The sequence below is a fragment of the Mycteria americana genome, chromosome 5, assembly GCF_035582795.1.
Source record: "Mycteria americana isolate JAX WOST 10 ecotype Jacksonville Zoo and Gardens chromosome 5, USCA_MyAme_1.0, whole genome shotgun sequence".
Taxonomy (NCBI): Eukaryota; Metazoa; Chordata; class Aves; order Ciconiiformes; family Ciconiidae; genus Mycteria; species Mycteria americana.
In genome coordinates, this window is record NC_134369.1 from 16,772,733 (window position 1) to 16,783,587 (window position 10,855).

Consider the following 10,855-nt stretch of genomic DNA (forward strand, 5'->3'; position numbering starts at 1 on the left):
GACTAGCATTCCCAGTGTATTTAAGATTTCAGTCCATTTTTCCACCGACCTTCACAGCTGCAAATTCTGGATTTCCTGATAAGTTCTACCTATGAAGAATCAGTGCTATTAAATACACCCTGCACATCACAGATCTTCCATTCAAATGTATCATATCCTGTACATATATTAATTTCATTGTCAGGGTCAGCAGAAACAGCAGCCAGCACAGCTTTGTACAGAGCCCTGAGAACCGGGAATTTTGCTATTACGTGATAGAGACAATTCATCAGGACACTGCTTCCCACCACTTGTAAAGTGCTCTCTGGAATTAGATATACTTTATGCTACAAGGTATTTTGTTACATTCATAGCCACAGAAATCCTATGAAATGCTTGGGCCTTTCAGTTATCATTTGCTTGACAGGGAATGAAGGTGTTCAGGCCCAGTAAAGAAGAAACAAAATGTATCTTTGTGCAGCTTGTGCAGGTCAGTAAAATGACCAAGCAACCAATACGATACTTAATCTTACAAAAAGCCAGACTAGACTATGAACTTTGGCTGTTTTTTTAAAAACTTTGGTGTTATTTTAGAACCAATGAAACTATTTTGAATATTAAATTGTAATTTGGAAATGGTTTTAGGCTTTGTGCTAAGTCAGTACCTGATGGCTTGCTGTATTTTTTGCTAAATTAATTCAATCAGGAAAAAGGCAAATGGTATTTCTGTAAGGAAAGGTCTTCCCTCAGGCGCAATATCAAGGACAGCAACAAAAATCCTGACTTTCTGAACTGATAGCAGTCTCTTAAAATAAACAGAATTAGGATTTCATGCAACAGCTCTGTACCTCTGCCTTATACTAGAAACATGCCAACAGCACATTTGAAATTCTTTGGGGGCAAGAATGATCCCTTTAAAAGCAAGATTTGACCCCTCAATTTTATCATGGTGAGCCTCCAGCTATTTCTGTCCTGATGCCTCCATTGTAATCATTCAAGTTTTAAACTTAGTACCACAGACTTCGAAGCACCGATTACTACAGCTTCTACGCTATAAAGTCTGCAATGCTATAAAATGAGTAGCATAGACTACTAGAGTCAGAAACGGACATTTCCCTGTGGCGAATTATTCCATTACTGCCTCATAAGCCACCTTCTGCAGCATCTGATCCCAGCCCTGATCCACAGACCACACTTTTGCTCCAGTCTAGCAATTTCTCTACTCCCCCACCAACTTCTCAAAGAACTCGGGGCCTTTTTTATCCAAGGGGGATGGAGAAATACATTCTGTAAGGGACTTTACACAGAGAAACAAGATAAAGTGATTATCCTTATGGGCCATTCACTCTTCCATTTGTAAAGGAGAGAGTTCTGCACACAACATATTACATGCCTAGAAAGAAATCAGTAGGGAAAAGAGTTGCCAAGTGCACCACATTGCTGACAGGGGTGTTAAACTTCCAGCTGCTTGCCCATCTTGCTGAGGGCATCGCTGACAATGTCCAGCTCATGACGTAGTTCATTCACCACACTGGCAATGCTCTTCGTGTCTTTCAGGATCTGCACACTTTGAGTATACGGGTTGTACTTCACGCCAAATGGGCGCTTGATGGTTTTCGCAAACTCTCTATTCAAGTAAAAAAAGAGAGGGAGTTATAAACAAAACACAAATGCATCCTCTGTACGCAGTCAGTATCAATAACTGCTTTTCTAAGCTACTTACTTCCTTAAAAATAGTTGTAATTGTTATATAGTTCGTCAACTTTCCCATCCAGTACAGGGAAGACCAAGCAAACCCAAGCAAATACTAATCTTGGCATTCCAACCCCCATGAAAGATAATTATAAAACTGTGATAAGAAGAAAAGGGTTTGGTGCTGCTACTGAGAGATGCATGAAATCAAACCTACTTTTAGAAAACACAGAACAAAAGAAATCTGTACCTCATCTTTTCCTTTGCTTCTTCAAAACTTTCAGAAACAAAGTAAACCTCCTGGAAAGTTGTAATGAGGCATTCTTGCTTGCAGGTGACCTTTGGATCAAAAGGCTTGACTTTGGCACTGCCAGAGAGTGAGTGCTGGTAACACAATGTGTTATGATGTGTCAGAGGAACATCACCACCCAAATAATCCACAAGAAAGATGACACGAGGTAGAGTGAATAAAAAAAGATTAAGTGAGACTGTATTTAGTGCATTGCTTCTTATAATTTTCATCTGCAGATGAACAGTGGTTAAAGGTTAACAAAGGGAATAACTCTGAACGGTCATATTTTGCCAATCTGGGTCAAAAAAGGGATTCCTCAGACAGGAGGCTCACATGTAAACAGCAGCAATATCTCAGAATCTGGTTAAACCAGCAGAGCTTTATTCTGAAAATAGTTACTTGGAACCTAACATTAAGAAATACCAGTCATCTAATGCTTTCCGCAAAAGACATGGGAGCTGCTCAGCATATATCCAAAAGCAGACCATCCAGTGATTACTGCCACAGTGAATTTGCTTAAAGTCTAGTAGGTATCTAGGAGTTTTCAAGAGAAGGATTTTTGGAATTATACTTCATAAAAACCAGGGCAAAACAGTGACAATAATAATCAGGTACAAACGAAGAAAAGAGGTAAATACACAGTAGATAGTCTTACCTTGAGCTCGCTAATTGAGGAGAGCAAGCCAGCCCCATAAACTCGTAGCTGTCCCTCTTGCTTGCACAAGCCAAACTCTACAGTAAAGAAGTAGCACTGAAACAGAGAACGGAGTATAATAATTCAGCCTTCAGCAAAGATGCTGGGTGAACTAGATGGGGGCACTTCTATTTGTAGGTAGCGTCAAACGGTTGCAACTATCAGACAGTCGTCACTCCGTTATCCTTCTCGGATATTTAAAGAGGGGGGAAGCCAGAATGGAAGGATGAATAACCACAGGATTGTATGTTTCTCATAAGAAAGATTGATATTATAGATCACCCAGATAGGCTAGAAGCTGTTCATGTCAATAGGAACATGGAGACATAAATCTGTTTTGAGAAATATTGTCATGACATGACAGCTTCAGCTTAAAAGAAACACTGGATAGAGAGAATCTCTGCAAGTGAGTGAAAACATCAATCCACTACAGTTTGTTCCTCATTTGCTTAGTGGCCTGTAAAATTAAAGATGTTTAGTTTGCTGGATTTCAGGATTTCTGCAGGTATATGGGGAGGAACGCTATTTTCATAGATGGCTTAATTCTGCTCCCACTGAAGGCAGTAGAAATTTTACCACTAGCTACACCAGGTGGGGAAAAAAAAAATTTAAAAATATCAGCAAACCAGTTCTTTCATAACTGGCATCAATTATTTTTAATCTAAATTTAATTTTAATCTTAAAATATTTTTGCCAAAGCATCCAGAAATTGATCTCCAGGAAATAATATTAATTTATATTATTTGCATTTCTTGGCTGAGAAGTATCTAATGCTAGTGCTCACCGCATTCAACAAAAACACCATGTCATTTCAATTCATTCTACACATTAAAGAAACAGATTACTTTTAAAATCATTGAAACATGTTCCCAGAAGTAAAAAGATTTTGTTTGGAAGCAACAGACCATAGAATTTCAATCTGGAAGAAGTGATCTACCACCAGAACCTGCACCCTTACTTGACAGCCAAGTGAAGAAAAATACCAATCATATCAACCTTAAAAATGTATTTTTTTCCTAGCATGGAATATTGTTGTATGTTTTAAAAGCCAAGAACCAGCGAAACACATAGGTCTAGCAGCTGGCATGGCTGATGTTGATATGAAGCTCCAAATTTATTCAGTGGAGTGGGATCAGCCTAGTAAAGCACAAAGCTTTCAACGGGATAACCAGGCACCGAAACACTCACTGTTGCCAGTTTTTGGACAGCCTCATCTGATGCCCCAAGTGATGCAAGACCAATTTCCTGGGAGAACTGAGCAAAACTGGGTTCAGCCAAAAGAGGCACGTGGCCTAGGAGCTCATGGCAGGTATCTCTGGAAAAAGAAACAAAACAAGAAATCTTATGATCTGTCTTCGTAGTAGAGTGAAAAAGCAGCACCACTGAACAGATACAATGTCTTGCATTAAACTATTTAATATCCAAGAGACAGAAAAGTGTCAATCATGTTTAGCTGAAAGCAATTGAGCATGTCATACCAGCTCTACATAAGTATATAAACTCAGATTTTCAAATGAAGCTGTCTAAAATTAACATCTGAGCTGATTTATGAGGCAACTGAATATTAAACTAACTCTGTGCACAATGACATCAGTAACAGCTCTCCAATAACATGCTGTACTTTTGAAAATCCTGTACTTATGAAGGTGGCACTTGAGCATGCTAAAACTTCATCACATTCAGCATGAAGGCTGAGTCTTCAGCACCTTAAAAACCAAGTTTTCTTGCTGGTGTTCTTGAACAGCTTTTAAGTAGCTTGGCTCTGGGCAGTGAGATTCAAAACTCTCTTGCTCAAATTCTACCCCAAGATTAAATGACTCACGGCTCTGGTGTATAGAGGGGGTCCGAGCTGTGTCTAACATATTGAGTGCAGTGAAAAACTCTGAATGCTAATCCTGCCAAGAAGTCTCTGGGCGACAGATATCCAGCAACGGGGCGAATGGTGAAACCTGTGCGCTCTGAAAAGGAACGGAGAAATTGTACATTAGTTTAGCGTAGAATTGCAGAATGTTGTCACCTTTCCTGCTACAATTGAGGTAAAAGCCACAGCACTACCTTTGCTCAAGAGCACGTGGGAAAATTCGGCACAATTAGAAAAATCAGGCTTAAGCTTGAGAATGACCAACATTTAGTAAAAACGTCCCTACTTCTGTATAGGCAGATTTCCTACAATTTCATGTCCAGAGCCAACAAAATACAGCTAGGTATCTCTTTAGCCAACTCATAACAGTCTCTTCAGAAGTAACATTGCCACTCAAATGTCACTGTTTGTATATATTCAAGACACAATACATTGAAACACTGATGGCCAAAAGGCCTCTGAAAGGACCAGAATGAATAGAAGTAAAAGGGACCAAGAATGTTTTTTCGTGCCCATATAATAGCAGTGTGATTTGCAATGGACCTTAATTGCTTTTTGTGCAAGAAAATTAGTACGTTACCTTTCAGGAAGCGGGACACATCTTCCAGCTGGGGGATATTGTCTTCCCTGTACCCACAGTATCGGGTGAGCAAGGGTAAGTTTTTAAGGTACTCTCTGCAGGCATGAGTTGGGTAAAGCTTGTTAAGCTCTCGGTACACAGTCCCCCACGTCTTGATCTCCTCTTCAGTGAATTCAATCTTGGGAATTGGGTCACCACTACAAGGGGAAGAGGAAGAAAGGACATTCCTTGGTAAATGGCTAATAATGGATGACTCATTTACTTACTATGATTATTTAACATTTATCTGGCTGTGACACCTCATCGGGGTTAAGATCCCATTGCATCAGGCACTGTCAAATACACAGTGAGATCTGGTCTATGCCCTGGAAAACCTTTGGTCGAAGGGCTTGCTCTCTTTTCCACCTAAATCAACTAAAAGGAATCTTTGCATTGACCTCACTGGAGCCTGAAAGCTTTGGTCCTGTAAACAGTTTCTTAGATGTTTAATGCTGAGAGTAATGTTTAAAATACCTGCAAAACCTTTACAGCTTCAGGAGCTGAGAACACATCCTTTTCCCTGTAGGACTTCCCTGTCTACAATTACTTTCCATTACCTTTTTGATTTGTTTAGAAAAAGAGAATTCCCTAAATTAATAACACAATGCGTGGAAGCAGCTAAATATACACATTAGGTAAAAATCATGCTTCTATGCAGAGGAGACAAGCATCTGTCCAAATACATTAATCGTAGTCCATCTCTCCTATTTAGCACTCAGGATCTTGATTAAAGTGGATTATAGCAAGGGTGTGACCTAAAGCCCACTGAAGGCAATGGGAGTGTTACACTGAGCCTCCACTGCCAGCCAGGTAACCAGCATGGCAGATTATTTCCCAAGGGAATCTCTGTTAACGACACGTTAACAGTTACCGGCTCTGGGCCGTGGCAACCAGTTGCATTAATACACAGTGCAATAGAGCTCTAGATACCCACCATTTCTAGGTCATTTCCAATTGAGGAACTTGGCATCTAAATTCAAGCAGGCAACAGCAACATGAAAACCATGTTTAGAAAGAATTTACAGCACTGGCTACGAAACTCTTACCACTTTAAGAGCTCCCTCCCCCAAGCAGCATCTCTGAAGACAGAAGTTCTTCCAGTTTCTTTTCACAGAAAACTTCTTATCTACACATCACATGCACTAGTTTCAACCAGGAAAGAAAACTCAAGTATTAACATTTGCCCAGGCAGTTTACACTTTATATAGCCCAGTTAATGGGCTATATATTGGGGCTTGCCTCCCCTCCCTCTCCTTTGCAAAGGAGACCAGTCTGCCCTAGTCAAGTCAGTACATCCTGGCACAGGCAGCTGTGCAACATGTGTTGTCCACCCTCTTCCTTTGTTGCACCCATTTCCAGAGAAGCGGGGAGGGACCGCAGCGTCCAAACGCACCACACTGCAGGACAGCCCCCACAATGCCCACGCTGGCATTGCTGCCCATCTGAGGATCAGCGCTGCCGCAGGTGCCATAATGGCCGAGCAACCACGAGCTGATCCTCAGACGATCAGAGGCCCGGGGAGCTGTAAGACGGCCTAGATCTACCTTTTAATCTTGTCTTACATCTCCCTTCGTTTTACCCCTCCAGCTCCGATTCCTGAGCCAAGCACATCTCAGCAAGATCTGAGCCCAGGGAACATGAGCTCCTGTCAGTCCACTCTGCTATTATTTCAAAGCACCCAGAAGGCTTATTTTGGAGGAAGTCGAGCTTACTGTTTGTAGTTCATAGCCAGGTCTGCAAAATACTTTCGCCTCTTGCGATAGACATTGTCTTTGAAACCCTAGGGGAGAGGGAAGGGGAAAAACAAAGTTAAATGAGTTTCCAAACTGCAGTAAATAATTTAAAGCAAGACCCTTGAAATTTCTTCAGCTGGGAAATATAGAAGTATGCCGTGTAAGAATGAAAGGACAGGGCAGGAACCTCATAGCTGTAGTTTGAAGTGTTTAATAAGTGTGAACTAACCAAATACTCCAATTCAAAGTAAGGATCAGTGGCTTTATGCATGCAACTATATATTCAGCAGACAAGGATTCATTTTAGTCATATCAGTATTTATACAAACTTCGTTACTTACTTGATTATTCTAAATTACAGGACAAATTGCCCATTTGCACTGCCCAAGTACCCATTTGTTTGCTCCATTTATAGTAAGGAAGAAAGAAAGAGGAGGAACCAAGCCTGCCTTACAATAGCTTTTTTTTTTTTTTTTTTTTTTTTTTTTTTTTTAATTTGTGCACGACCACTCAGGGCCCAGACTTGGAGACCTCACACGAGTAAGGCTTGCAGTAAGGCACGGGAGCTGAATTCAGTGACGGTCTTGCCTGAACTAGGAAAAAGACATGAAACTCCCAAGAGAAGGTGCTCAGACCCACAGAGGCACCATTGAGGGGAAGGAAAGGGAGGATGAAAAGCTGCAATTTTTTTAAAGTAAGCTTCGCAAAGTGTGTTTTCACTAAGGATTGAGCATAGGGGGAAAAGATACTTACTGGATGGTCAGCATCCAAATCGGACCCATACATCAGGACTCGGTTTGCACACTTATCCAAATCTGAGATCTTCTTCGGAAACCAGGGAACATTCTCCATGTCTAGGGAACGCATGGAATCCACAAAGTTATTAATAACACCGAGCGTGCTGAGGGAGGAAACGCTACTTTCAAGTATGGCTATGGCGGTTACAAGCAAAATCTATAAATTAAAAGGGTCATGAATAAGACAAGGGAGTCCACTGCCTATCTGGCACCAGCCTACAGCTCACACTTCCTCCTCTGTCACTGCCACAGTCTGCCTACAGAGCACGGCCAGCTCCAAAGTGCCCAGGGGAGGAAATAGTTAATATGGGGTTTCTGTGCCCCTTAACTGCTATTACTGTTAATGTTATAGTATCTAGAGGCTCCAACTGACACAAGGACTCCTTGCGCACACTGCCATGAATCTTCTTGTGTATAAAGTGTGGAAAGGAGCAGAGGAGTGATTTGCCTGTGGTCCCGTTATGTACCTCAGAAGCATCCAGCTTTGCTGAGGGGGTTGTGGGGAAGAAGAGAAGGAGGCAAGTTCAGCCCTGCAGCCTTAGATTTGTCACCTAACGCATCATTACAGTTTTGCTACCAACCTTTTTTTTTTTTTTTTTTAAGCCCAAGAGAGTTTATAACCAAGCTCTCAGCAGTGGTTAATACATTGTTTTTCTGCCCCGATGCTCTTCAGTTTTCTTAAAAAGGACAGGGGGAATGTTTACATTGAAATTCCCCTTACTTAGGGCTAACGTAAGACGTTTTTATCCAAGAAACACCAGATCTCACCTTCCCCTACCTACCAGCCTGTGCCAAGCACAGCGGCTGAGAAATACATGGGACCAACTTCCTGCTGCCCTGAACTTTAGACATCTCTAACTCGAAGCAAAGGTAAACAGGATGTGAACCATCCTAAAGTTAAAAGGCACTTCTTTCACACTAATATAAATTACCAGTTATGATGAAAAGTGGTAAAAAAAAAAACATTTAAATCAAGAGCTCCATGAGGAAATTGCAGAATCCATCTTCCACTCTCACCAGTGTCTGAAACTGAACTGGGATCTGTCAGTAATATACCTCTGTCATCATGGTGTACAGTCCCTAGCCAAGCCCTGCATTCAGACTTGCCTACATGCCAGCCTGCATCGGCCTGCGCGGGTGCAGGGACTCCCATGCATGCCAGCTGTGCTGTGCTGAGAAGGGACAGGAGCACAGGTAGCAGACATGCCATTTGCAGCCTGAAACAGCCTGTATTCCTAGGTGACACCAGCCAACGCGGCCCTGCTCATATCAACCAAACTACGCTCATTCACAACATAGAAGCATAAACCTGGTAGCTACTGATTGAAAACGCTACACAAATGCAGATGTGGGCACCATAAAAAGATTTCAAACCCACACATTGAGAAGTGCATTTTCATCAAAATTGCCTTTTGTACTTACCACCTTCCTGGACATTGAAATGCTCTGTTGGGTTCATGGAGACAACATTGACATGGGATTTCAGGAGCTGGAAGATCTCATTCAGTTGTTCCCTGTTACTGTCACAGTCCACAAAGATCTCAAACTCAGAATTTCGTCTCTTGGACTTCCGTGACTCAATGTGTACCAGATTTACGTGCTTCTCCTGTTTTGTAAGAAGTAATGTTTTCAAACAGATTGACTAAAAACTAAAATTTGTTTTTCAAATGAATATTCACCACCTTTGTGAAGCTATTTTAGTTAATTGGATCTCTTGATAGCAGTTTGCTTATGGGGGGGGAGGAAGGGGGGAAAGGGTTTGATTTTAAAAAGCCTCCCATTCAGAAGAAAGTGAAAGAGAACCTGTGTTCTTTCAATTTCATTTACATTCAGGAAGCACAGAAAGACACAGTGAGGAGGTTTAAATTCATAGACGTTTTCCTTTCATCCCTCCCATAGGAAGCCGATTAGCAACTGGGTCCGGGGAAATTCACCAAAACGCCAATCAAGTCACCATATAATTATCTCACAAGCAAGCAAGCGATTTAAAAGCAATAGTTTTCAGGGCATAAATTTCACTCTTCTTTTATTTGAAAAATGATTTAATCATGTGTCTTATATCAGGAACACAGAGAAAACCCCAGGCTAAGACATACAGGGCCAGATGACAGAGCACAGCGGCACTGCGCATATTCCTCGCACGATACCTGCCCAGCAATCGAAGGAATGGGGTTGTGCAATTGCAGTTCCTCTCACCCTCAGTCCAGCTAGGCAGGGTGACAAGGGCAGTGGACTCAACCCAGCGTGGGTCAGCACCCCAAGTGTCTACCTGCCGTTGGCAGGAGCTTCAGACCCACCTCTTATATGCAGTAAAAACAATGAGTGCCAATCCTCTTTTCGTGACAGGAAAAGACAAAACTCTCTCAGTCTTTAGTAGGTGCAGATGATACAGTTTGTGAAGATTTTTAGCCAACCAGCATCTAATTTCTGAGGCATAAATTTGCCTTTGTGGGTAATTTTGGGTGCAAAGTGGGAGCCAGGTTAGGAATCACATCCTTAATAAATGGATGTAATTAATTCTAGTGTATTCCAAAGCTATCCTTACAATTTAAAAATACAGAGCTGCCGTAGCAATGTGATTATTACATACCTGAAAGAGTTTTAATGCTTTTACAAGTCCTCCAACTTCATTCTTCAAGGAAAAAACGATGGCTGTTCTCCCTCTTTCAGATGCATGGTCTTCATTCTCTTTATTATCTTCAGTCATCATGTAATTTGACTTATTTAACTAAACGCAAACAAACAAAAAGATTTTTTTGAATGGCTAGTAGTGCAAAAAGTCTAAAGTTTTACATTTCAGTTTGTCTTGGGGTAATAGTGTGCTTTGACTGATGAGCCACAAAAGGAAAGGTGCCAATTAAATCACTACACAGTAACAGGCACAAAGTTGGGCACACATAGAATCTGTGAGAGATGATGATGAAATACTGAGATTTCTTTCTTTTAGTTGAATGATTTTATAAACGTCTTTAGTCATTGTCTAGGATGCAGAAAATGTTTTCAAAGTATAGTTTGTAATTAGCATTGGTATTTTGGGGGGGGCAGGGAAGGAGCTCTAATATGTCAGCAGAAATAAGTTGAACAAAATACTTGTTAGCAAATTCAATGAACATTGATAAAAGGAATAATCCAAAACCCGCTGGATATAGGTAGGAAAAGACGGATCAGGATTTAGAAGAGCAGAACTG

At 41.2% G+C, this 10,855-nt stretch overlaps 1 protein-coding gene across 1 annotated transcript; it reads right to left on the bottom strand.

Annotated features, from left to right (window-relative positions):
• Nucleotides 1-1,431: 1,431 nt before the first annotated feature.
• On the bottom strand, nt 1,432-10,389 carry TPH1 (tryptophan hydroxylase 1). The gene is made up of 10 exons (XM_075501451.1): nt 10,258-10,389; nt 9,090-9,273; nt 7,624-7,724; nt 6,850-6,917; nt 5,099-5,295; nt 4,480-4,615; nt 3,846-3,972; nt 2,619-2,714; nt 1,922-2,055; nt 1,432-1,606 (listed from the first exon to the last, which is right to left on the bottom strand). The coding sequence occupies exons 1-10, from the start codon at nt 10,375-10,377 to the stop codon at nt 1,432-1,434; spliced, it is 1,338 nt and encodes a 445-aa protein (XP_075357566.1). The 5' UTR covers nt 10,378-10,389.
• Between the last annotated feature and the right edge of the window lie 466 nt (nt 10,390-10,855).